Source organism: Podarcis liolepis, assembly GCF_965112155.1.
Source record: "Podarcis liolepis genome assembly, chromosome: 4".
Classification (NCBI taxonomy): domain Eukaryota; kingdom Metazoa; phylum Chordata; class Lepidosauria; order Squamata; family Lacertidae; genus Podarcis; species Podarcis liolepis.
The window spans coordinates 29,647,113-29,674,782 of NC_139558.1; the positions used below are offsets into that span (position 1 = coordinate 29,647,113).

At 45.7% G+C, this 27,670-nt stretch overlaps 1 protein-coding gene across 2 annotated transcripts in view; it reads right to left on the minus strand.

Moving 5' to 3' along the window:
* LIMS1 (LIM zinc finger domain containing 1) overlaps positions 1-26,098 on the minus strand; it is a 78,642-nt gene extending 52,544 nt beyond the window's left edge. Inside the window, exon 1 of one of the 2 annotated variants that reach the window (XR_014525731.1) lies at positions 25,237-25,549. Coding sequence is in view for 1 of the 2 variants with exons in the window: in XM_083501566.1 (XP_083357692.1) it covers positions 25,237-25,268 (32 nt within the window). In the remaining variant the exon portion in view is untranslated. Of the gene's footprint in view, positions 1-25,236 lie in introns of both variants that reach the window. The other variant, XM_083501566.1, reaches the window with a different exon arrangement.
* Positions 26,099-27,670: the final 1,572 nt, after the last annotated feature.

The following is a 27,670-nucleotide window of genomic DNA, read 5'->3' on the forward strand; positions in this document are numbered from 1 at the left end:
TTTCTTTGCCTTAAGGACATGAATTCCTGTCCTTATCACCCAGAGAAGGGTGAGGCCACATAGTTAGCCACCACTTGAATAAAAATTATTTGCTTAATTTTAACACTCTTTCGGAGCGCTGTACTGCTTTTAAGCTATCCACAATGGCATTTGCAAGAACTGTGCTGAAGATGCAAACTGGTGTGGCGGTGGAGTTTTAGACACACAAAGGATGTGGCAAGTTCATGTGTCACAGTCTGGTTTACAGGCGGTCGAAGTACCGGCTGAGGACGTCGGGACCGGGGGCAAGATGGTGGGGTGGGAGCAGGAACGAGAGTCCAGAAGCCAGGGGCCCGAGGGTCAGGAAGCAGGGAGTCACGAAGTCAAGGGTCCGAGGGTCGAGAAGCAAGGAGTCAAGAACCCGAGGTCCGAGGATCAGGACGCAAGAAGCCAAACGCAGCAAGGCAGGAAACAAGTTGCTGTGACAAAGAGCTGAAGGGAAATGCTGCCTTTATATCCCTTCCCGGCTCTTGCCAGTAGGTGCAGTGAGTTACCATGCGGCCTCACCAGTGCGGCCGTGCCTTGCCTCCCCAGAACAAACTCAGGAAGGCCCCAGTCCTGCGAAGCCCTACTGGTCACAGGGCCTGGCTCCTGCACGCACTCCTGACATCATGTGTCTCATTTGGGTGCCATGATGTGGCTGGCGGGGGATGCTTGGCAAAGCTCCGCTACTACCACTGCAATATACAGTGGTACCTCGGGTTACATACGCTTCAGGTTACAGACTCCGCTAACCCACAAATAATACCTCAGGTTAAGAACTTTACTTCAGGATGAGAACAGAAATCGTGCTCCGGCGGCGCGGCAGCAGCAGGAGGCCCCATTAGCTAAAGTGGTGCATCAGGTTAAGAACAGTTTCAGGTTAAGAACGGACCTCTGGAATGAATTAAGTACTTAACCCGAGGTACCACTGTACATTTCAGCCTGAGGAATCTCACACCAACTACATACTTTTGATTATGTGGCCAGCCCAGTCTGTGCTATCTTCTGCACATTTGCTGAAGAGCTCTGAGTATGTAGGTTATAAGGATTGCCCTACTATAGAACTGCCTCTTTGTTATGAAATATAGCATCTTTCACAGCCCATAAACACATGCAGATGATGAGCAGATAGGGCTCAGAGGTCAACAGGAAAAAGATTTGTACTATTGAATAAGCAGAACCTTGGGAGAAAGCCACATGTCTGGCAAGATAGGCAAGGGCCAATTCTTACTTTACGTAAAAAATAAAATTCAGGCATCCCCGATAATGTGTAAGGCACCCCTCCCTTTTAAAAGCTTCCCTTGGAAGCAATGGCCTGATCCTTTCTCAGATGTTACTCCTGAGTTTCTAAAAGAGATCCATGACCAATTCTAACAGATTTCCCCTCCCGATATATTTGAATATTTTGTACTACCGAGGTACGCACGCCCAAGAATGAAAGGGAAAGTGAGAATCACCCTGGAGGTATGGTAAGGCATTGCTGCAACAACGCTGTCTTTCCACAGGTACAGGTAAAATAATCTGTGATGCCAGATAGATCCACTTTTACTGTAGCTTCCACAATCCTACCACTGGGTGCCATCACAGCAGAAGCTATGAAAAGGAATGCAACGGAAACAGACGTGACTGAGAATGTCACAGGTCTCTGACTGCATCCTAAGGTCTGGTGAATCAACAAGCATAATATGTGTTCCTCAGATCATGGCCTAGTTAACTCCATGCCACACGAATGCTATCTGTTCATCATATATCAACAAAAGCTCTCTGAGGCAGATTAAAGCCTTGGTATTTCGTAATGAACCAGCTGCATTCAGAAACATGGCTGAAGTCTACAAGAACTTAGAAATCTTATCTACTTCCAGTGTATATGTCTAAATTCCCTTTGATACTGTGTTATGAGGCACAAAGCTCTAGATCGCTTATTTGCAGTTTTGCAAATGTAGAGGATAAAACAAAGGACTCATACATTCAAAAAGCATTACAGTGGTACCCCGCAAGACGAACGCCTCGCAAGACGGAAAACCCGCTAGACGAAAGGGTTTTCCGTTTTGGAGGCGCTTCGCAAAACGAATTTCCCTATGGGCTTGCTTCGCAAGACGACAGCCCATAGGGAAATCTCAGGGACAGCGGGGAAGCGCAGCGCGTCTTCCCCACTGTCCTCAGACCTCCTCTGAAGCCTGGCGGCGGGGCGGGGACACCTCCTCCCGCCACCGCCGGGCTTCGGAAGGCTCCTCCGAAGCCGGGCGGTGGGGAGGGAACACCTCCCGCCGCCGCCCGGCTTCGGAACAGTGCTCTGAAGCCGGGCGGTGGGGAGGGAACACCTTCTGAAGGCGGGCGGGGGGCGAAAGTCTTTGCTCCCCCCTGCCTGCCTGTCCTGGAGGGCTTTTGAAGGCAGGCGGGGGGGAGCAAAGACTTTCGCCCCCCGCCCGCCTTCAGAAGAGGTCCAGGACCTCTTCTGAAGGCTGGCGGGGGGCAAAAGTCTTTGTCCCCCCTGCCTGCCTTCCCAGGGGCTTTTAAATCGCCCCGGACAGCGGAGAAGTCCTCCGCTGTCCCGGGGCGATTTTAAAATGCCGCCTGCCAGCATTTTAAGATCGCCCGAACAGCGGAGAAGTCCTCCGCTGTCCCGGGGTTTTTTAAAATGCTGGGGGTGGGAAGAAAAGCCCTTCCCCCCCCCCCAGCCTTCAGAAGAGGTCCGGGGACAGACTGTCCCCGGACCTGGTCTGAAGGCGGTTTCCCTAGGAACGCATTAATTGATTTTCAATGCATTCCTATGGGAAACCGTGCATCGCAAGACGAAAAACTCGCAAGACGAAGAGACTTGCGGAACGAATTAATTTCGTCTTGCGAGGCACCACTGTATGTTCGGGGACATACTTCCTGTATCACCTTTTAGTTCTAGTCTAAAGGGAAAATACGTTAACAGTATTTTCAAAAGATGCAAATGTAAATTAAAGCTGACTAACCTTACAAAATACAAAGAGCAATGAGATAAATAATAGCCTCAGCTTTGTAAGTTCTTACAAGAATCTAGACATCAAACTGTATAAAGGTAAAGGTAAAGGTACCCCTGCCCGTACGGGCCAGTCTTGACAGACTCTGGGGTTGTGCGCTCATCTCACTCTAGAGGCCAGGAGCCAGTGCTGTCCGCAGACACTTCTGGATCACGTGGCCAGCGTGACGAAGCTGCTCCGGCGAACCAGCACCTGAGCAGCACACGGAACGCTGTTTACCTTCCCGCTAGAAAGCGGTACCTATTTATCTACTTGCACTTAATTGTGCTTTCGAACTGCTAGGTGGGCAGGAGCTGGGACCGAACGACGGGAGCTCGCCCCGCTGCGGGGATTCGAACCGCCGACCATGCGATCGGCAAGTCCTAGGCGCTGAGGTTTTACCTACAGCGCCACCCGCGTCCCTATTTCAAACTGTATAGAATGAATTAAATGCTAATTGATTAAGACACTACCTGCATTGACTGCAACTACAGTGGTACCTCAGGTTACATATGCTTCAGGTTACAGACTCTGCTAACCCAGAAATATTACCTCGGGTTAAGAACTTTGCTTCAGGATGAGAACATAAGTCGCGCAGCGGCAGCAGCAGGAGGCCCCATTAGCTAAAGTGATGCTTCGGGTTAAGAACAGTTTCAGGTTAAGAAGAGACCTCCGGAACGAATTAAGTACTTAACCTGAGGTACCACTGTATATGCATTTGTTGAATAGCCAAGCTCTGCATGTGGCTCAGAATTAGCATCTCTTCTATAGGCCTGGGAATTTTAAGATTATAACCTTGCTAAATGGGAAGGAAGGAAGCATAATGAATAGTGATTTGTCATGCTAGTTTGTAGTATCTGTCAATAAGTATAACGTGTGTCGTAAACGCTAAATGTATATCATAACAGATATACATTGTATATTCCGTAATGACGAGCGGCACCTGAAACCATCTTCCTGTTCTGCCTTAACGATTCAAAAGGTTGCAGAATCTGTCTGTTACAAAGAGATGTAAGCCAGGACAAAGACACTGTCTTACCTGGTTGTGAAGAATGCATATCATATTTGCCTCATTGCTAAAGTCTGGTCAGGCTCAATTTCCCCTTTTTAATTGCCATCCCTGGAAAGTGGCAATTTCCAGCCAGTTTGTATGTTCCATTCTTTTGTTGAATCCTATTTTGTTCAGGTCAGAAATAAGGTATCGTTCATGACTTATTCAGAGCATGTTCAAGCCATAACCAGCTGCCCAGTGGTGCCAAATTCTGATGCTGGGCCTGGGGTTACACTTGGCTTTCTTGGGAATGGTATCTGTGTAGGAAATTGTTATGTGTGAGTAGAAATGAGCTTCTCTGGGGTCAAACGGGGCAGCAGATCTCTACATCAAAACAAGGAAAACCTATTACTTCTTGCTAGCACTTCTCTCTCCAGCAGATGGAACCAGAGGTCTATAATATTTGTTGCCTTTATACTATTTCAGAAATTTAGTTTGCAATCTTAAACACACTTGCCTGGCTGTAAATCTCACTGAATGGGGCTTCCTTCTGAATTTACATGCTTAAGATCATGCTATCTAATAATCTGATTCTCAAATCTGGGTCCCTTTTTTATTTTCGCCTTGCAGTTCTTTAAGGTAAATATAAAGGTAAAGGGACCCCTGAACATTAGGTCCAGTCATGATCGACTCTGGGGTTGCGGCGCTCATCTCACTTTATTGGCCGAGGGAGGCGGTGTACAGCTTCCGGGTCATGTAGCCAGCATGATTAAGCCGCTTCTGGCGAACCAGAGCAGCGCATGGAAACGCCGTTTATCTTCCTGCTGGAACGGTACCTATTTATCAACTTGCACTTTGACGTGCTTTCGAACTGCTAGGTTGACAGGAACTGGGACTGAGCAACGGAAGCTCATCCCGTCATGGGGATTCAAACCTCCGACCTTCCGATCGGCAAGCCCTAGGCTCTATGGTTTAACCCACAGCGCCACCCGCGTCCCTTCTTTAAAGGTAGTGTGGCCAAATTACACAAGAGCTCCAACATGGGGAGAAAGGGGATTTCAGCAGATGTAGCTTGTCATATTTTTCCCCCAGCTGATCGACCTATTTTAAGAACAATAATACGTGCATGCCTTAAGGCAAAGCACATTTGCTCAACAGACACATACTCAACTGGAAGTCTAGACACCCATATAACAAAGCAAAATTAAATTACGTCACCATCATCTTTCCAGAAGCAATTTTTTAAGAAAACCATTGAAGTCACTGACAGAATCATAGCAGAAATGCAAAGTGTTGCCAGTCTAGGATTACTGGCATTATCCCACCACAGACAGCATCACTTCTTTTCAGCATTCAATAGGAAGTTTAAAATGCACTGAATTTTCTAGCAAGTTTTATTTAAGCTACAAAAACTGGGAGCTTTATATAGTGTGTGGTTTCTATAGTTTGATGTTAAACTCCTTCTCCCCAGCTCTGTCATACCCATTTTGCCACTTTTAAGATTTCATAATAAGAAACAATTCATTTGTGGAGTACAAAATCAGCGTTTCCTTTTCTGTTCTCTAGAGTGGTGGCGTTTTTGGAAAGAAGAGACCCACACTCACCTACCCCCTCTCAATTTTGTGCAGTTGCTCTTTCTAAATAAAAAGGAAGCCTCTCATTAGAACAACACTTTGCAGAATCCCTACTTTTCCTAATGACAGAAATGAGGGCATTTATTTACCCAGTTAAAGGGGGGAATGAAGGGACCCAATACAACAAGTTAACCCCTTCCTTCTCCACCACAGACATGACCAAAACCACAGATCCCAACCTCCCTGCTAATGGAAGTGTCCACTGGCACAAATGGGGGTTTCCCTCCCAGGGCCAACAGCAGCTGCAGGAGGGTGATTTTTGTCAGGGCAACAGCAAGGGAGGGGAGGGGTTAACTTCACTGGAATACTTTGTCCCCCACAGATGGGATTGCTGCATTGGCAAAGTGCTCCCTCTCTCCTAGTCCTAATTCTTCCCCATCCAAGATTATATAATAACAACAGCAGCAGCAGCAACAACAACAATTTATTATCTGTACCCTGCCTATCCGGCTGGGTTGCCCCAGCCACTCTGGGCGGCTTCCAGCATTTATAAAAACATTAAACCTTAAAAAGCTTCACCTTATGGAAGACAATAATAATCCTCTTTGCCCCTTTTCCTTACTGTCATGCCAAGAGCAGATTAGTTGGTTCACTAGAGGCTTTCCTTCCTTGTGCCCAAAGGCTTCCTGGCTGGACTCCCAGAGCCCAGAGACACAGCCTCCGAGTCCAACGCTCTTCCCACTAGCTTGGCAGCTTACACTTTCCCCATTTCTTTATCTCCCAACTACTTCTCCTGAAGCTGCTTCACTGCAGCTCTGGCTAATATCTGGGCCACCAAAGCCTCTCACAGCCTCTGTCAGGGTAGGGGAGAGACCTTACAGCTGAGGTATAGCATGGGATGCTCTCCGTTCTCACAAATTTAGAAGAAGAAAGGAGATTCTGAGCATTTATTTATTTTATATTCTTCCCTTCCTCGCAGGGTGGTTCGCAGAATAAAACACAAGCAAATCATTAAACCAAAACAACGAAACAATAAAACACCCCAATACCTCACTCACAGACATGATTGAAAAGCTGTAGGATATGAATCAGCCCAAGGCCTGGTGGAAGAGGAACATTTTCACCTGGCACCTAAAATATAGTGGTACCTTGGGTTATATACACTTCAGGTTACAGACGCTTCAGGTTACAGACTCCGCTAACCCAGAAATAGTGCTTCAGGTGAAGAACTTTGCTTCAGGATGAGAATAGAAATCGTGCTCCAGCGGCACGGCGGCAGCAGGAGGCCCCATTAGCTAAAGTGGTGCTTCAGGTTAAGAACAGTTTCAGGTTAAGAACGGACCTCCGGAACTTAACCTGAGGTTCCACTGTATATATAATGAAGGTACCAAGGGAAGCTCCCTGGGAGAGTATTCCACAAACGGGGAGCCACTAAACATCAGGGAGAGCTTTCTGGCGGTTAGTGCGGTTTGACATGTGTGGCACGCGCGTGACATCACGCAGCTGTCAAATGCATGGGATGTCATGCATGCAGCACATGTGTGTCATCGGGAAGAGGCTGAGCATGGGGCCCAGCATGTCTGGTGGCTCCTCCTCCCTTGCACTCAGGAGGAGCCGGCCACTGAAGCCACACAGTTGGACGCCCAGCCTCCTTCTAAACATCAGCAAGGACTTTCTGGTGGCAAGAGCTGTTCAGCAGTGGAATGGCCTCCCTTGGAAGATGGTTTTTAAGCAGAGGCTGGATGGTCATCTGTCATGGATGCTTTAGGTGAGATTCCTGCATTGCAGGAAATTTGACTAGATGACCCTCAGGATCCCGTCCAACTTTGCAATTCTGTGATTTTAGGACTGCCCCGTTTCCTATGGGGATATTGCAGTTAAAAGGATTTGCGAGAGCCTAGAACTCAAGAGATGTGGTCTCTGAAGGTCCAGTCTTAGGATTTGGCAGCTTCTCAGCTGTCCACCACTGCCATCAGGTAAGGTATATGGCAGACATTGAGGTGTCAAATGATGTTGCCCAGGAGTCAGCCTTTTTTCTGTGCAAAGTTATACCTGTAGCTCTGACAAAGTTACCCTGATTGCATCCTGTGCACAACAATATTTTGTTATCAAGAGTCAGTTTTCACACTGTTTACCTGCCTAGTATTTACAGAAGTGGCTTCATACAATATACCACCAAAAAAAGGAAACAAGGAACACTTTCCTTGCCTTATACATCTATAAAGTCAGAAAAGGAAAGGGTAAAGGGACCCCTGACCGTTAGATCCAGTCATGGACGACTCTGGGGTTGCGGCGCTCATCTCACTCTATAGGCCGAGAGAGCCGGTGTTTGTCCGCAGACAACTTCTGGGTCATGTGGCCAGCATGAATAATCCACTTTCTGGCGAACCAGAGCAGCGAACAGAAACGCCGCCGGAGTGGTACCTATTTATCTACTTGCACTTTGACGTGCTTTTGAACTGCTAGGTTGGCAGGAGCAGGGACCGAGCAACGGGCGCTCACCCCGTCACGGGGATTCGAACTGCTGACCTTCTGATCGGCAAGCCCAAGAGGCTCAGTGGTTTAACCCACAGTGCCGCCCGCATCCCTATAAAGCCAGAAATTCTCTCCCAAATAACCATTTGTGCAGAACTATTTTGTAGGACAAAAGTATTATGTGAGATTTAATCAATCAATTGGTTATAACTTAGAAATGAATAGTTCTTTTGCGGGCTGTAAACCTTAGTAATCTCTTTTTTAAAACGCCACAGTGCTGGTAAAGGGTTATTTTCTATGGAAAAGAGGCAAATCCAAAGCCGTCTGCCCATAACAGATTTGGAATGAGCAACTATAACTTCATGGTATGACTCAATTATTCTTGAAAACTTGCTTCTATTATACTGCTGCTACCCAAACCTTTCTCACTTTACAATGTCAAAACAAAATAGATTTAGTTCTTTAATATGAGTAAATGCTCTCTTAGTCATGCCGTTCCTTTGGGCTATAACATATTTCATCCTTAATCACACCCATCTATTCTAATATTCCTAACAAATGCATTTCCACATCAGATTTTTTTTTATCCCTTTATGGGAAGCTGTTTCCTGTGCACTGAAAGCTAATTGCAAAAAGGAAAGGAAAGTTAATTAGTACAGGAAAGATAATCTGCAAAGCATTTCTCTCTCTGTGAACATAGCTCATTTAACTACCAATACTACCAAAAAATAAAAAATAAAAGCACGGGAGAAAGGTTTTATTTGCACACTTCTGACTCTTTATGCGATCATAAATCCAAGCAGAAAATACAACCACATTTACTCCAATCCGCAAAATGCATAAGAGTGTTTTTGGGACTCCAGGCGCATAGGAAGGCAATGACAGGCTGGTGGTTTTCTTGAGCCAAACATGCAATTTCACTGAAGTTCCCACCCAAGTAGCAGTGTGGTATCATAACAGCAGAACAGCCATGCCAGCTTGGCAGGAAAACTCCCTAAGCACAAAGAAGGTGGGGCAAAGGCTTTTAAAGAGAGTGTTCTCTGTGCAGATCCTGCCACTCTCCATTTGTTACAACTTGCAATCCTGCTTCTGAGCTATTGAGATGCCCATGATGAAAAATCCTGAACGGCTCCAAGTGCACACAATGCTGTTATAGCTAAGCTGATGTCAGTCTGGATGCGAGCATCATTTAAGCCACTGTGAAATCCCCAGAGTAACGCAGCACCTTTGAAGAGACTTCAGAAAGCACAACTACAGTGGTACCTCGGGTTACAGATGTTTCAGGTTACAGACGCTTCAGGTTACAGACTCTGCTAACCCAGAAGTAGTACCTCGGGTTAAGAACTTTGCTTCAGGATGAGAACAGAAATCGTGTGGCGGCAGCTCAGTGGCAGCGGGAAGCCCCATTAGTGGTACCTCAGGTTAAGAACAGTTTCAGCTTAAGAACGGACCTCTAGAACGGATTAAGTTCTTAACCCAAGGTACCACTTGTAATCCAGAATGCAGGAGCAAGACTGATGGGCACTTCCGTATGAAATCATATCACACCTGTCCTGCAAACGTTACACTTGGTACCAACTTGCTTCTGGGCATCATTGAAGGTGTTGATGAAGACCTTTTCAAGGCCTAAAAGCCTTAGGTTCAGGATAGTTTAGGGACCACCACCTGTCCATATCTGGAGAAGACTTTCTCTGTTTCTCATCAACGGTGGAGGCTCAGTTGCTTCCTCTTTTATGGTGTGTTGCAGAATGGCAAGACCCTTCTTCCTGTTTGGGCAGGTGCTTGTTTTAATAGATTTATAGGTTTTCATCCAATGCTTTCAATCTGCTCCACACTCCTGTATCACACTGTACTGTATGTTATAGCTGATTTCAATTGTTGTTAGCGGTATCAGGCAACAGAAAGGACAGGATATACAGTTTTACGTAGATGTTGTTGTTGTTTAGTCGTTTAGTCATGTCCGACTCTTCGTGACCCCATGGACCAGAGCACGCCAGGCACTCCTGTCTTCCACTGCCTCCCACAGTTTGGTCAGACTCATGTTTGTAGCTTTGAGAACACTGTCCAACCATCTCATCCTCTGTCGTCCCCTTCTTCTTGTGCCCTCCATCTTTCCCAACATCAGGGTCTTTCCCAGGGAGTCTTCTCTTCTCATGAGGTGGCCAAAGTATTGGAGCTTCAGCTTCAGGATCTGTCCTTCCAGTGAGCACTCAGGGCTGATTTCCTTCAGAATGGATAGGTTTGATCTTCTTGCAGTCCATGGGACTCTCAAGAGTCTCCTCCAGCACCATAATTCAAAAGCATCAATTCTTTGGCGATCAGCCTTCTTTATGGTCCAGCTCTCACTTCCATACATCACTACTGGGAAAACCATGGCCTTTACTATACGGAACTTTGTTGGCAAGGTGCTGCCTCTGCTTTTTAAGATGTTGTCTAGGTTTGCCATCGCCTTTCTCCCAAGGAGCAGGCGTCTTTTAATTTCATGACTGCTGTCACCATCTGCAGTGATCATGGAGCCCAAGAAAGTAAAATCTCTCACTGCCTCCATTTCTTCCCCTTCTATTTGCCAGGAGGTGATGGGACCAGTGGCCATGATCTTCGGTTTTTTTATGTTGAGCTTCAGACCATATTTTGTGCTCTCCTCTTTCACCCTCATTAAAAGGTTCTTTAATTCCTCCTCACTTTCTGCCATCAAGGTTGTGTCATCTGCATATCTGAGGTTGTTGATATTTCTTTCAGCGATTTTAATTCCGGCTTGGGATTCATCCAGCCCAGCCTTACGCATGATGAATTCTGCATATAAGTTAAATAAGCAGGGAGACAATATACAGCCTTGCCGTACTCCTTTCCCAATTTTGAACCAATCAGTTGTTCCATACCCAGTTCTAACTGTAGCTTCTTGTCCCACATAGAGATTTCTCAGGAGACAGATGAGGTGATCAGGCACTCCCATTTCTTTAAGAACTTGCCATAGTTTGCTGTGGTTGACACAGTCAAAGCCTTTTGCATAGTCAATGAAGCAGAGGTAGATGTCTTTCTGGAACTCTCTAGCTTTCTCCATAATCCAGCGCATGTTTGCAATTTGGTCTCTGGTTCCTCTGCCTCTTCGAAATCCAGCTTCCACTTCCGGGAGTTCTCGGTCCACATACTGCTTAAGCCTGCCTTGTAGAATTTTAAGCATAACCTTGCTAGCGTGTGAAATGAGTGCAATTGTGCGGTAGTTGGAACATTCTTTGGCACTGCCCTTCTTTGGGATTGGGATGTAGACTGATCTTCTCCAATCCTCTGGCCACTGCTGAGTTTTCCAAATTTGCTGGCATATTGAGTGTAGCACCTTAACAGCATCATCTTTTAAAATTTTAAATAGTTCAGCTGGAATATCATCACTTCCACTGGCCTTGTTATTAGCAGTGCTTTTTAAGGCCCATTTGACTTCACTCTCCAGGATGTCTGGCTCAAGGTCAGCAACTACACTACCTGGGGTATACGAGACATCCATTTCTTTCTGGTATAGTTCCTCTGTGTATTCTTGCCACCTCTTCTTGATGTCTTCTGCTTCTGTTAGGTCCTTTCCACTTTTGTCTTTTATTATGGTAATCTTTGTACGAAATGTTCCTTTCATATCTCCAATTTTCTTGAACAGATCTCTGATTTTTCCCATTCTATTGTTTTCCTCTATTTCTTTGCATTGCTCGTTTAAGAAGGCCTTCTTGTCTCTCCTTGCTATTTTTTGGAAATCTGCATTCAATTTCCTGTATCTTTCACTATCTCCCTTGCATTTTGCTTGCCTTCTCTCCCCCGCTATTTGTAAGGCCTCATTGGACAGCCACTTTGCTTTCTTGCATTTCCTTTTCATTGGGATGGTTTTAGTTGCTGCCTCCTGTATAATATTACGAGCCTCCATCCATAGTTCTTCAGGCACTCTGTCCACCAAATCTAAATCCTTAAACCTTTATTTACGTAGATAAAATTAATTAATCAAGATTACATGCTAGACTATTTTCAGGGTTTTGAATTAATTGTGTCTATAATGTACAAAGAAGAAACCCAAATGATGAGAAACGCAGTGATTTCAGAAATATGAAATCTTATGCAAGAAGTATTGAATTGAGCTGGAGTTGTATAAGTACCCAAGAGAGGAAGATTAAGTTGGAAGAAATGACTTGCCCCAGCATCACACAGGGTGCCTAGGAAGCTATAAGGTCAATGGTATGTCACCAGAGTCTCATACACACTGTTGAAATGCCTACATACAACCTAGTGCTGTGTTATTTGTTAACTAGCTGGTGGACAGAACCGTGTTATAGCAGTAGAGTGTTATCGTGTCAGTAGAAAGGAAGCAGCATTGCTCCTATGAAAGCATATGCACAACGATTTTAATTTTTAAAAAAGATGCAATATGATTACACTACCTGCAATGACATCTGGTAGTACATCACTTCTTCTGATCGTAAAATGGGTGTGTTAGGTATAGAGCCTCAAATTGCAAGGAGGGCAGGTTGCAGGATATACGGGGGCGTTTACTAGGGCTGGGAGGCTAAAGAAAAGCAAAACATTTGCCCCTTGTTTCCCTTCAACCTTGGGTCCTTGAGAATCGAAACTGGGTCTAGAGTAGTGTTTCCCTAACTTGGGTCTCCAGCTGGTTTTGGACTACAACCCCCATCATCCCTAGCTAGCAAGACCAGTGGTCAGGGATGATGGGAATTGTAGTCTGAAAACAGCTGGAAACCCAAGCTTGGGGAACACTGGCCCAATCCCCCAGCTCAAGATCAGTCACAATTTAAAAGAAGTTTGGGTAGGGAATTAGCTTTGGAGGCCACATTTCCTCCTAGGCTACTTCTCCACACACACACACACCCCTGTTATACAAGTCGTACAGTTACAGATTTTAAATATTTAATATATGAAAACACCATGTACAAAAGGCAAGGTCTCTCATGGTGTCTTTGCAGCATCCACTAGATCGTTCTGTAACCTTAATCAACCTTTCAAGAAAACCCTAAAACCATTCAAGTTCCTACCTACTGTGTCTCCATTAAAATATGGTTTTGGAAAGAATATACTTTATAATGCTGCATTACACAACACTGCAAACATCAATGCAGAGGACCAATTCCTTCTGCACTCTTCAGCCGTGAGCTCCAGCAAGAGAAATCACGAAAGCTTTCCAAAGCTGAGGCCTGCACTGCCTTCAAGTAGCAAAAATATGATAAACAAAAGCAACCGATCAAAAGAAAGAGAACAGGATAAAGCTTGAAAAGGAAGGGAATTAACAAACAGATTTGAAATGGGCATAGATGCAGGAGACATCTTCAGCAGCTGCTACAAAAATGCAAGAAATGTTTTACAGTGGTTAACCTCCTAAGAAGATACCACCTCTTTTGCGGTCAGTGTGTCTTTGTACTTCCAAGATAGGCAGGTAGAGATTAAAAAAATCATGGCAGTAACCCAAGCAGCAATTTGGTAGCTTGGATTTCTTTCAAATTTTATTTAACTGACAGTGCACATTTGCCTAAAAGCAGTAAAGTAGTCTGACGCTCTGCACAGCAACTTTCCTGGTTGGGAGATGAAGAGAAGGAGCTGTCAGCATCTGTTTCTACAAAAGGGGAGTCATGAAGGGATAAAGGTTAAGGTAATGGGAGCCCTGACCACTAGATCCAGTCGTGGCCGACTCTGGGTTTGCGGTGCTCATCTCGCTTTATTGGCCGAGGGAGCCGGCGTACAGCTTCTGGGTCACGTAGCCAGCATGACTAAGCCACTTCTGGCAAACCAGAGCAGCATACAGAAACACCGTTTACCTTCCCGCCAGAGTGCTACCTATTTATCTACTTGCACTTTGACGTGCTTTCGAACTGCTAGGTTGGCAGAAGCAGGGACCGAGCAATGGGAGCTCACTCATCGCGGGGATTCGAACTGCCGATCTTCTGATCAGCAAGTCCTAGGCTCTGTGGTTTGACCCACAGCGCCACCCGCATCCCTGAAGGGATACTTAAGCCAAAACTACCTTTCCCAGCTTAGTCATGCAAACTAACATTCTTTTTGTCAAAATCAAAAGATGTCTTGTTTTCAAAGTGACTGTAGCAGCTCTGGGCAGTGGAGAAGGGCTATGAGGACATCTGGAAGAATTGCAAAGTGTCTTCCAAAGACATAATCCTTAAGATGAGGTCAACCTGCCAAGTCAAATGCAAACTACCACCAGAGTATTATGATATTATACCAGCTGCTTTTTGCAGCCCTAGGCAGACAGTGTAAACAGGAAATACCCTGGTGGGCTGCCATATTTTGCTGGCGGGCTGGTACATTGTGCAGGCCCAAGATAAATGGATGAAATGAAAACTTAGGTTCATCCAAATGGAAACCCCACTATCCTACAACAATGCAAGATGAGAACATGAGTGTTAGGCTCTTTGCTCAGATGCGGGAGGGTATCTTGTCTGCTTGCAGGGTGTGCATGCAATGAGGCTAAGCTTACTAGCAACTCTGAGCTTCATCCCAAAAGCTCCTGAGAGGTCCACTTTCTGTGGAATGATGCTGTCACAAAAGGCCAAGAATTAGAATTTTCACAGCAATTCATTCTGGGGAGCCTTGTGCAAAAACTACAATGCCAGATGGCTTCATGTGATTTATTTGTTTTAAAAGAGAAGCACCTGACACCCACACCTGACGCCGAATAGCAGCAGCAAACAAAATCTGTTTCTATCATTATCACATAGTCTGGAATTTGGAAATTAAAGCCAGTCAGCCATGAGTCTGTTTGCTCCTACTTGCGTGGCCCATGATCACTTTCAGGACAGCAATGTGTTTCAGAAGGCAGCCAGGGCTGTTGGCACTGTGTAAAAATCGCTTCTAGTATTGGAAGAAAAAAATCCCATTCCTGAAGGGAACACCCACTCTGGAATTTGCTGAAGAGGAATACTTAAGAACAACCAACAGAAAAAGGAAGGAGTAGTCCTATTTTGTTGCTCCCTTCTTCTTGGCATTGTATTTGCAACAGCCCCTGGACAGTAGCAATGGAAGGAATTCTTGAATGAAGAGGGTGGAGAAAGACAACATGTTCTTAGAATCCTTATATTTAAATATGAAACAGCTTTCCTCGAAGGGTCAGAAGACAGAGAGAATGTCTCCAATAAAAGTTGAGTTAAGCAGCAACTGATATCACACGGGTGGCAAAAACCATTTTGGAGATCAGGAGATCAAAACATATAGTTTCCAGCTTCTTGTGCTGCAAACTCTGTACAGTGGGTACCTCGGGTTAAGTACTTAATTCGTTCTGGAGGTCAGTTCTTAACCTGAAGCTGTTCTTAACCTGAAGCACCACTTAAGCTAATGGGGCCTCCTGCTGCTGCCGCGCCACCGGAGCACGATTTCTGTTCTCATCCTGAAGCAAAGTTCTTAACCCGAGGTACTATTTCTGGGTTAGCGGAGTCTGTAACCTGAAGTGTATGTAACCTGAAGTGTATGTAACCCAAGGTACCACTGTAGTTCTTAAGCCTAGGCATATTCCCCAAACCCCTCTCCAGCTTGGCTTTCATCAAGGTGAAGATGTATCTGGGCCATACCACTTCAGGCAAGAGTTCACATTGACTGAGCGCACATTCAAAAATGGGAAATCTTCCAGAGAAAACTAGGTGTCAGGAAGAAGAGCTCTAGCTTAGCTTTCACTGTGTGCAATTCTTGTTACGCGGAGAAGCATCCAAGCAGGCTGAAGTGGTATAGTCTTGACAAAGGGCTACCACTTCGGCTGTGAAACAGGTTAAGCAATAACAAAAAGATATTGCCTCTGTGAGTGCGGAAGGTATCTCTTATCACTAAGTAAGCATAACTCATTCCTGCACTAATGGGTTCTAGGGCAGAGAATGTTTCTTGTACTTCCCCTTTTAAAACATAAAAACACTGAAGACCCATAGCAACTAGCACTACCCTAGCAAAGGACATATCTACTTCCAAAAGGAAGTCTGCAAGAGGTCCGCCATCACCTCGCCCCCATTAGTGACAAGCCACGCCATGCTGAGATGCTGCCACATCAACTATTTGCATGAGGTTTAAGAGCTGAAAATGAGCAAGGCCTGCAGCTAAGAAGTTCCTGTTTTGTTGCTGCGTGTTTGGGCGATAGGAGGAATTGCAGCGGACTAGAAAGCAACAAGTTTTGCACAGCGACTCATGAACACCCAGTTAAATTTTCAAAAGGAAGTTCTTTATGGCTACCTAGCTTTTCAATATATCTTAAGAACAATTTGCATTTTCTTAAAAGGCTATAGCACCAAAAAAACCCCCACAACCTATTGATCCATTACTGTAATGGCCAGCACAGGAACACAGTGGCTAATCTCTTAATTCTGAATAACAAACCGGAAGTAAGCCACTGGATTTGTCTGTGTCCTCCCCACAGTCTGTCCCCTTCCTGGAGTGAATTCACTGTTTCTGCCTTAGCTACATTTAAGCAGCACATCAGTTCTTACATTAGCTGCGGTCCGATTAAAACTAACCAGGTTTCTCACTTAACAAACTGGTAAAAAGGATCCTGGAGACGGTCCTGAACACAGATTAAGTGCATCCGAGTACTGTACACAGTTAAATCTTGAATACAGGAGGCAAATATGCTGAAGTGAATGGTTCCAACTCCACAGATTGGCACTAAAATCACAAACTGTTTAACATGAGTTAAACAAGGAGGTTTCTCGGCAACATTTTCTCAGCACAGTACTCAGCACTCTTCTGACAATATACTCTACAATATACTCTACAATATACTCTACAAACTTAGGTAAGCCTAACAGAAATAAAAATTTTAAAAGCATCTTAGAAAAACATCACCATGCAGCTTGAGCCTTGAACAAAGTACTGTTCTTCCCGGATCTCAGCTTAGCTTTAAGTGTATGGTAATGTGTCTGCGTAAATGGCAAAAGTGTTCCCAAGAGCAACACAAACACAAAGGGGAAGCTCTCAGCCACAATGTTTATCCATCTTCTGAGTGGTAACAACAATATATTGATCTCCCCAACACCCTCGTGCAAGTACAATTCAATTAAAATGGAGGTAACATTGTATTCCTGCGTACAGTGGTACCTCAGGTTACATATGCTTCAGGTTACAGACTCCGCTAATGCAGAAATATTACCTCGGCTTAAGAACTTTGCTTCAGGATGAGAACAGAAATCGTGCTCGGGCAGTGTGGCGGCAGCAGGAGGCCCCATTAGCTAAAGTGGTGCTTCAGGTTAAGAACAGTTTCAGGTTAAGAACGGACCTCCGGAACGAATTAAGTACTTAAACCAAGGTACCACTGTATACAGTGGCGTAGCGTGGGGGGTGCAGGGGGGGCCGGCCGCACCGGGCGCAACATCTGGGGGTTAGGGTTAGGGGGCGCAAATTACTTGCCTTGCCCTGGGTGCTGACAACCCACGCTACGTCACTGACTGTATAGCTAAACTGTTGTTCAAGGGGGCAAGCAAGTGGCAAGCCTGGTCTTACAGACATAAAGGCCGAATCTATTTCTCTCCCCTTTCCCCAAACTGACTTCCAACAAGCTGGGAACGCAGTATGGGAACATCCCATTCATTTGGCCATTGGCAATGCTATTTTCAACTTACATGAAGGGAGATAGATTCCTGCCCCAAGGAGTTTACAATCCAGAGATCATCAGTCAGGGACACAGCAAGGAGAGAAGAAGCAAGACCAACAAGGGATGAGTGCATACAATCTCTGCCCACCAGCTGTGCGCAAAACACACACACACCCTCCCATCAGTAGGCTGCAAACAAGTCTTGCAACTGCTTTCCAATAGTCACCATAAATGGTGTAAACCAGACAAGCATGAGGTAATCAAGAAACGAAGCACAAGCACATAAAGAATGAAAGTGCTGTTTTAAAACGAATTCCTCTGCAAATGCCAGGTTGCAGAGATCCAATCTCAGCTAACGCTTCACTACTCACAAATCCTTTTTCAAGCCCCAAATAAAGAACTTCCACTTTGTCATTTAAAACAATAGTGGCTGCAGCTAACTATCAGGAAGACTTCAGTGTTAATATTTGCTCTTCTAACATGCAGGAATATCCTTCTCAGCTGCTCGGGAAGTTTGGTGTCCTTCCAACGCAATAGCTATATTGGCAGAGCCACAGCAATTCTTCATATATTTACTACGCAATAGATCCATACGAAATGCTTAGAGATCTTCCATACTGAGGGAAACGGAGTCTCAATTATCTACTATAGGTCCAATATAGCTGTGCATCAGAACTGGAAAACTCTCAAGTATGTGGGTACCATGTGTTACCAATTAGACTGTTTTATTACTGGCTTCCTTTCGGCTACGTCTAACCTCAAATCCATTATTTACCTATTCTCCAGTGCTGCATACCACAACTCAGCAACGATGAGCTAGCCTTTGTGTTTGACTTACAGTTCTAGATTTTTTGATTTTGGGACATTTCAGGGTTAGATTTTCTGACTGAGACTCCATATTTCATCCTTCCAATTAGGCAATGTAGTAACACTGCATTTAAGAAAAGTGCAATGGTTTTTTGCAGGGAAGGTTTTAAGCAACAGGGAGCGAGCAATGAAACATGGGCATCGGACTTCACCATCTCCAACACGCATGTTAGGATTGCAAGTGTGATGGCACTGCACATTAAAATCTCTTTGTGTGCACGAACTTAGACCACCAAGGCAGAAAAGATTTCGGTACAGCTTTCTCCTTTGATGTGCTAACCTCACCCATTCAGGAAGATGCATTCAAATATGCTCTCCCACAAACATTATTAACTGACTTGGTTCACTGCCATGGGGATTCTTACTTCATCAATAATCAACATCTGAATCAGAGTTAAGGTTCTCCATGCCTAGGAAAGGTACTATCTGGTATCTTCCCTGCCAAAGGTACTTCTGAGAATTGCGATCACCAGAAAATGGCTGTTCATATATAAATATTTCAATGATAACAGATCAAAAACATGTAAGTTTAGAGTCTAATCAAAGTACAGTGGTACCTCGGAAGTCGAACAGAATCCGTTCCGGAAGTCCGTTTGACTTCCAAAACGTTCGGAAACCAAGGCGAGGCTTCCGATTGGCTGCAGGAAGCTCCTGAAGCCAATCGGAAGCCGCGTCGGACAGTCGGCTTCCAAAGAACGTTCGCAAACTGGAACACTCACTTCCAGGTTTGCGGCATCCGGGAGTCAAAACCTTTTGACTCGCAAGGCGTTCGGGATCCAAGGTATCACTGTAATTCATAAAAACAGACAAGATCCATTGGGGGCAGGGAATGACGGCACGGAAGTGTTGAAGCTATGACAGGAAAATTGCAATATATGTGTTATTCATGAAGATTCTATAGAACTCATTATTTTGGAATGTTATATTCTTGCCTTCACCTTATATGCACTGATTCGGATAGGAGAACTGTATACAGTGGTACCTCGGGTTACATACGCTTCAGGTTACATACACTTCAGGTTACAGACTCGACTAACCCAGAAATAGTATCTCTGATTAAGAACTTTGCTTCAGGATGAGAACAGAAATCGTGCTCCGGCAGCGCGGCGGCAGCAGGAGGCCCCATTAGCTAAAGTGATGCTTCAGGTTAAGAACAGTTTCAGGTTAAGAACGGACCTCCGGAACGAATTAAGTACTTAACCCAAGGTACCACTGTACTATATTTAAAGGTCTGCATGTTGCCTCGGGGCCAGGGTAGCCAAAGTTGTGACAGCGGCTTCAGATGCCACCCACTCAGGTAAATTACCATGTAAATTGGCCATATCATCTCCTATCTATACATAGAACTGCCAACTTTCAGGTGTTGCCATCTGAACTGGCCAGGAACTACATCTCTGTGAAGGCAATTCCACAGGAGATATTCCTAGTTCCATTCTTCAAAATAAAATAAAACCACAGCTTCTATTTTTTCCAGTAAATGGACAACAGCTCTCCCACCCATTGAGTTCACACTGCCTGAATTCACAACCACTGTATTCATGAGGACTGGCCTGTTCTCCAATTGGGGAGGGGAGTGGGGGATAAATGTTTAGTTCCAACATCAGTGACAAGGAATTCCCCCCCCCCTTTACGTTCATTCTCACGGTCCCAACATGACCCTGGTGGATTGAAGCTGGCTGCACACTTTGAGGCATCCTACGCTGCCCCCAACTTTCAATTCAAGGGAAACAAACAACCGACAAAGAACTGAGGCGAAAAGCTTGGCAACTGGCAAACATACATGCAATTCCTGTTAACTGCATGTTAGACAAGGCAGCACACAATCTCCCTTCTTTGAGATATAGCCTGTTCTGAGTGTTTACCAAAGAACATTTTTGCACAGGATTCTGAACACATCACACGCAACCAGTCTGCACAAGTGAAGCTCATCCTCTGAAATTCTACAGACAGAATATGACTTAGAATCATAGAGGAACTGTAGGGTTGGGAGGTACCTCAGGGGTCATCTAGTCCAACCCCCTGCAATGCAGGAATCTTGCCCACAGGCATCCCTGGTTGGGCTTGAACCACCAACCTTCCGGTTAACAGCAAGATGTACTGACCCACTGTGCCGAGGGGCATGTGACTTTGCGTAGAAACTCGCCTCCTGTACAAAGATACAATTCACCCACTTTTTGCCCCTGGACCTGGCATGTGGCCCCTGTAAGGCTGCCCAGAGGGCAATGTGGCCCTGTGGCTGAAATTGGTTTCCCCACCCCTGTTTTACCAGGTGAGCCACACAAAGCTAGTGCGTTTAGCTTATTGGGCCACAGAACTCCTATAGGTTTGTGCTACAGTCTCTCTCCCCACCCCCCATATGAGTCAATCTAACTTTAAAGGGAGAGAAACAGAAGTACCATATTTTTTGCTCTATAAGACTCACTTCTTCCCTCCTAAAAAGTAAGGGGAAATGTGTGTGCGTCTTATGGAGTGAATGCAGGCCGCGCACCTATCCCAGAAGCCAGAACAGCAAGAGGGATCTCTGCTTTCGCTGCGCAGCGATCCCTCTTGCTGTTCTGGCTTCTGAGATTCAGAATATTTTTTTTCTTGTTTTCCTCCTCCAAAAACTAGGTGCGTCTTGTGGTCTGGTGCGTCTTATAGAGCGAAAAATACAGTAAGTCTGGACTTGACTGGACAGTTCAAGGGACAGCGATTTCTAAACAAACCAATTCACATTCAAAACATGTGCATAGTACCCATACGCCAGATTTTTCTCCTCACAAGAAAGCAAGCTTCTACCAGTAGTGAAGGATGCAATTTAGAATGCTGGCCCAAGCTGCTGGAGAGTACGAATGAATCACTGTGTCCCAGGCTCTGGTTCATTAACCTTTACTATTATCACTTTATAGGAATGCTTACACAGCGCCGGTATAGCACCATTGTACGCACACTTGCAGAAATGCAATTCCACCAGGAATTACAGGGATATGACTACAGATTAGTAATATAAAGCATCTACTTGCATGCAGAAGGCCCCCAGATTCAATGCTCAACATCTCCAGGTAAGGGGTCTGAGAGAGCCTGCTGTCCGAAACCCTGGAGAGCAGCTGACAGTCAGTACTGACAACACTGAGCAAGATGGACCAATGGTGTGACTCCATATAAGGTGACTAAGATAGCTAGGATAGTTCAGTTGGTACATCATGAGACTCTTCGGGTTGTGTGTTCAAGCCCCACGTTGGGCTTGAACTTGTAGGAGTTTGGGCAGCTAGATGATCCTCATGGTCCCTTCCAACTCTACAATTATGTGAATCCGAGGCAGCTCCCTATGTTAGAAGACCAAAAAGCAATCTAGCTGACTCATCCTGGCACATCCAAGATGTTGGATCCGTCACCAACAGATCATTCAGAGCAAAAAAATTTGCTATGGTAGATGTGCTATGCAATAGCAGGAGTAACTGATCCTTCCAGCAATGAAACAAGCTCGCATGTCCAGAGTAAGCAATTTGACTAGGATTGAAATGTCTTGCCAATACCAAATACAGTGGTCATTCACACTCTGAAAATGAACCAAGTTAGTCCACCAATATTTCCCAAGGACATTATTTGGGAAGATCCTGTCTTTCTCCTTTCTGTAAATGTTCTCATTCCACAGCAAGCTTCTGGGGTTACTAAAACTGAGATTATTGCCCCTGGAGTCAGCGTCTCCCATTCAGTAGGCTATTACCAAAATAACAAGGGCAATATTTTGACCAGCTAAGAGATCAAGAGAAGACTATGGAATTGCATACTCCCCACCCCAGTCTCCTCCACAGCAGAACTCCCCGTTCTGCACCTGAACCACGAGGCATTACAAGAGCAAGGGGTTAATATGTCAGGTGGTCACTGGGTATTGCAGAGCACTTTTCAAGGGGCTTCATATGACAGAAGCATCAGCTGATCATTGCTGCTTTGAGGGGCATTCCTTTGCCACACAGTTTGATTTCAACCTCAGCAAGCAACAGGAAAAGGATCACCTGACAATATAGTTAACATAATGTATTTGAGTGAAACGGAATTGAGGGAAGTTGAATTGGGGTTACTGATAGGATATTAATTTGAAGGTATAAGTTAATTTAAGGTAACTATATCTGAAGAGTAATGAATGGGGATAGCTGAAGGACAACTGATTTGGAGTAAGATCTGTTAGGAAATGAACTGAGGGTTTCAATGGAAGGTTACAGATTTGGACTGACCTGCGGTAGGTTGGAAACTAATTTAAGAATTGAACCGTACTGATTTGGATTGGAACTTGATTGGCTTGCCTCCTTTGACATTTAACTCTGCATCTATAGGTACATATTTGCACATGCAAATATTACGTAATTATGTGTTTATGGACTGATTCCCCAATCTTTTAAGACTTATTGGTGTCCCTGATTATGGCCCCTAGGAGAGGAGGCCAAAGCTGTTTAGAATTTGGTAGGATCCAAGAATTAGAATCTTGGATAATGTCCTGAAGGCCAGAACCAAGACCAAATGAACTTTGTAAAAATCTATACCAGCAACAACCCAGTTAGTGTGTTAATCCCAGAGCATATGCGTAGGGAAACGGCAAAAGTGGGAATTGAAAACCATGGTTCAAACTTCAGGCTGCATTTCACACCCTATCCATGCAGTCTAGAGTTTCCTCACGCACCACAAGCAGCTGTGGTTATTATTATTATTTGCGGGAACAGATGTTATGGGAAAGTATCCTGACCAGATGACATCTGCAGAAGAGGACATGCTGTTCCTTAGGATCCTGGGAACTTTGGAATCCAGAAATGCACAAATCCTTTCAGCTTCTTCCAGAAGTGTAAACTTTGTGAGGAAAGGGAGACGGGTCATACACACTTTCACGATGGAAAACTATTAAGACAAGACAACAACCTGGGTACCAGGTGCTTAGGAGACCTGATTAGGCCACGACATACAAATGTTTTAAGAACATACAGTGGGCATTTGCAGCAGGGAGCACCAATGTTTCTCACAGTGTGCCCACTGCAAACGTGAGTGCTACACAAAATGTGAAGCAGCGGAATGGGAACCAATTGTCAGAAGTCTCTGTCTGCTGGGTGAGGATGACCTTATTTTAAAGAGCAACCGAGCCATGAACTTTCCCACAAGTTCCAACAGACCCCACTTGTTTCAGAACATTTCAAAGAATAGATGCCACAGTTCCACAAGAAAGCCCTTTGTGAAACACTCCACTTCTTAGCAGCAACATGCAGAAAAACAGGCTTGTAAATAGTCACTTGCCTGAAAAGGAACTGCCTCCACACTAACCGGAAAGCAGGGAAAGTTTTATGTCCATTTTTGCTGGTCTTTTTGGCTGTTTGTGACTTATTACTTGTATTTTATTGTCTAGATAAACAGCCAATGAAATCTGGCAGGGTGGGTGACATATAAATGTAATAAATAAAATAAAAATATTGGAAGTAGATTATCTATGAGGGAGGTGCACACTATTTGAAGCACACTTCAAGGCTAGGTGTACACCTAAGCAGCTGGGACTTCTTCTTTCGATGTCACAAATATGCATTTGGAAAAATATATGTATCATTTAAGGTAAATGTGTAAAGCACCAAGATAAGCTATGAGTGTGCAGTTGTTCACCAACCCTAATCTGAAGGTCTGTGATGGAATGTCCTCACGTCAGATGTCCTCCTTTCTTCCTTTGCTCCAAGTCTAATCATTTGAGAAGCCAACCATCATCGCCCAACTTAGGTGAGCAGATAAAAAGTTCTGCAAGCTAGTCCTTGTTTTAAGGGAGTTGCTTGCAAGGCTACCTTCAATGATCCCCCCCCCCATTTTTTTATTGGTTTTCACAACATTATAAACAAACAAACACATAAGTCAAAGAAACATAAATCATAGCCTTATTGAAAGTTGCTCTTGTTAACCTTGTTAAGTGACTTCCCCTTGGTTGAATTTCCATGCATGTCCTTTTAACGGTTTTCCAAATCACAGTTCTTATAAAATTTAACTTACACATTAACATCCTTAGATCTTCACATTATGAAGTTAAACATATTAATTCGAGACTTAACATAGATAAAATCCTGAGCCAATAAGGCTGCCTTCAATGATGCCGCGTTGCAATCCGTGCAGAATTGGGAGAGGGGAGAACGAGCCCAGAAACGCCTCGCCTCACTTCCCAGGAGAAGGCTACCTTAACCGAACTCCTTATTCACTGCTTTTCAAATTCACTCCTTCTTCGAATGCAAAAGCGTCCCCCACCCTCGCAACTGCGGCGCGGAAAAGTCCTGCCAGCCCCGGTTTGCAACATCCCGCCATTCCTCCATGATCCCTTGCGCCCAGAAACAAAACAGAACTCTCTTCCCTGCTCCCTTCCAGATGCGCTGAAGTCCAGGCGGCTTCTTCCCCAGGCAGCCCCTCTTCTCCACCCCACCCCGCATCTCTTCCCGCGTGGCTCCCCTCCCCCCCCCATAAGTTCCCGTCCCTTAAATCGCGCCCGCCAGCCCGCCGCCACCGCAACCTCGGCGCGCCCTCTGGAGAGAGCGCACAGTCCCGCTCTCGACGACGCCGCCGCTGCTGCAGGAGGGCGCGGCGGGCTCATCCCCGGCTTCCTGCCTGCGGGGACGCCTTTTGCCCGCCTGCGGGGAAGTTGTTCGGGGAGAGGAGGCAGGAGGCAGAGCGGGAAGGAGACTGGGCAGGGCGGCGCACCGAGCCCCCCAGCCGAGTCCTTTTGCGTTAATGAATGGGGAAAGAGCTCGCTGGCTGTCAGCGGCGGCTTACCTGTTCGTCACGCCGGCCGCCACCCCCAACATCGCGGCGGCGAGGAGGAGGCAGGGGAGTCCCCGAGCGAGCCCCGCAGAAAGCGCGCCGCGTCTCCTCTCCTCTCCACTCTTTGCCTCCTTCTCGGCGGCGAGTTCCGCGCAGCGGCAGCAGCTGCAGGCGGGGCCGCCCCCGCAAGGCAGCACAGGAAGGCCACGCGGGGGGAAAGGGAGGGAGCCAGAGAGCCAGGCAGCAGCGGCGGCGGCGGCAATGGCGCGTCACCGGCCCAAGCACCCTTTGCTCCAGCCCCCTCCGCCGCCGCTTCCTCCCGCGGGGAAGGAGAGGGAGAGGTGCGCGCCGGGGGTGGCTCGCGGGCGGCCCCACTTCCCAGGGCTTCCGGCTCTCCAGGGGATCCGATTCCAAAACCCCGTTTCTTTTGCAACGTGACCCCCCCCCCTTTTTAGCAGTGCGCCCAACGGGCAACAGCTGGAAGTCGCCGTGTGCTCCATAAGTTTTTAGAAACGGGGGAGGTGAATGGCTTTGGAAACGGGCCACACACAAAACGGTAGGCTAGCGCTGAGGAGGACAGTCCCGCCGCCTTACTTTGCTCGCCCCTCAGGGCCGGCCCAATATATTTGGGCACCTGAGGCGGACCCCAGAATGGCTCCCTGCCAGGGAGGAAAAGGTGAGGGGAAATTGAAATCAGAAACAAGGCGCGCGCGGGGGGGGGGATATCTACATGGGCATCACGCTGCCCCTGTGCCTCCCCCTGCGTCATGGGTTGGTTGGTCCTAATCTCCCCCGCTCCCCACTTCTTTCTCAGGACCCTCGCTTCAAGGGCGCCCTTTCCTCAACTGCTTGACCCCCGTTCTGTAGCCTCCCCTTGTGACCATCAATTCTCTAGTCCCGTGTTACCCAAAGTGGGCGGTACTATCTCTTGTGGGGGGTGGGATAACCTAGGGGGGCAAGGCAAGGGGGCGCTGGAGATGTAAATGACTACCAAACTTTGAAAAGCTGGTATCACTAGAGCTCATCAGTTTTGTTGACTCAGTTAAACCAGTGCTTTTGTGGGGGACGGGGGGACGGACACATACCCTTAAAACATTTTGTGAATCTTTGTACTTTGTCCATTTACTGTATTTATTTTCCCCCATTTGAACTATAAAATGGTTTTCTTGAGTCAAAATGAGAGTACCCCTAAACCTTCCACACACACCCCAGAAAAAAGCACCGAATTAAACTAAATCGTTTTAAGTGGATTTTGAGTAAATGTGCAATTATTCATTGTTGTTATTTTGAGTGTTATTCTGTTGTTATCTTCCTTAGTGGGTCATGCAAACCGCTACTCTGAATAATGCACTTTATAGGATTTATGGAACCAGCGGGGTAGCGACCCAAAAAAGGGAACCACTGCTCTAGTTCTTTGGAGAATGACCCTCTCCCCACTGCTTTTACAGTTCACATTTCCTACCTCTTAGCTGTGTTTCAAAGACAGCAGATGTTCTGAGTTACTTGCCCAGATTATTCACACATTCATTCTGGACTATGTTTGGGTTTTGGACCTGTTAACTGTGACAGGCTTGACCCCTGTGGATTCCTGAGCTCCAGCCCACCTTCTGAAAATGTAATGCAGTTTTAAAAAATTGTTCTCAAAATCTCAAAGCTACGTGCTCTTTCCTGTCCCCTCCACATTTTATGCTTGGATTTACAGAAGACTTTTTTGTCAGTCTCCTCCGGCGAATCGGCTTTCTGCACCACTCGGCCAGTCCTAATCCAAATGTGTAGCTACAGCAAAGAGATCCCGCTTGTGTGTCCTAGCCGAAAATCCATGTGACTGATTGGAACGCCAGAAAGTCAGCCCTAGGAGGAAATCTCCTACTCCATCTGTTGTTATGAAGTCTGTCTAGCATATAACAGATGTGGGAGGACTCAAGACTGCTTCAAAAGCATCTCTATGTGGTAGCATTAGCCTTTCAAGAGCATGCATTGGTTCAGAACATGCACAGAGCTGTTTCCCAAAGGCCAAGAAGCAATAAGGAACTTCTTTTTCTTTAGTACAGTGGTACTTCGGAAGTTAAATTGCAGAAGTCAGTTCGGCTTCCAAAACATTCGGAAACCAAGGCGCAGCTTCCGATTGCCACTGACGCCCCGTCGGACGTTCAGGTTCCAAAGAACATTTGCAAACTGGAACACACTTCCGGATTTGCAGCATTCAGAAGCCAAAACGTTCAACTTGCAAGGTGTTCGGGAACCAAGGTACGACTCTTATTTGTTTTGTGACTTTGCTAAGAAAGAGATTGCAAAACAGTGTAAGCAAGAAACATAATATTTTTTTACATACCGGTAATAATTTTTGCATTTTTAAAAAATATTGGGAGGATAAATAGTGGATGACCTGTGTATGTTTTGCGACTAGTAGTGCAGCAATAAAACTGCTGTACATTTGCAAAGCTAA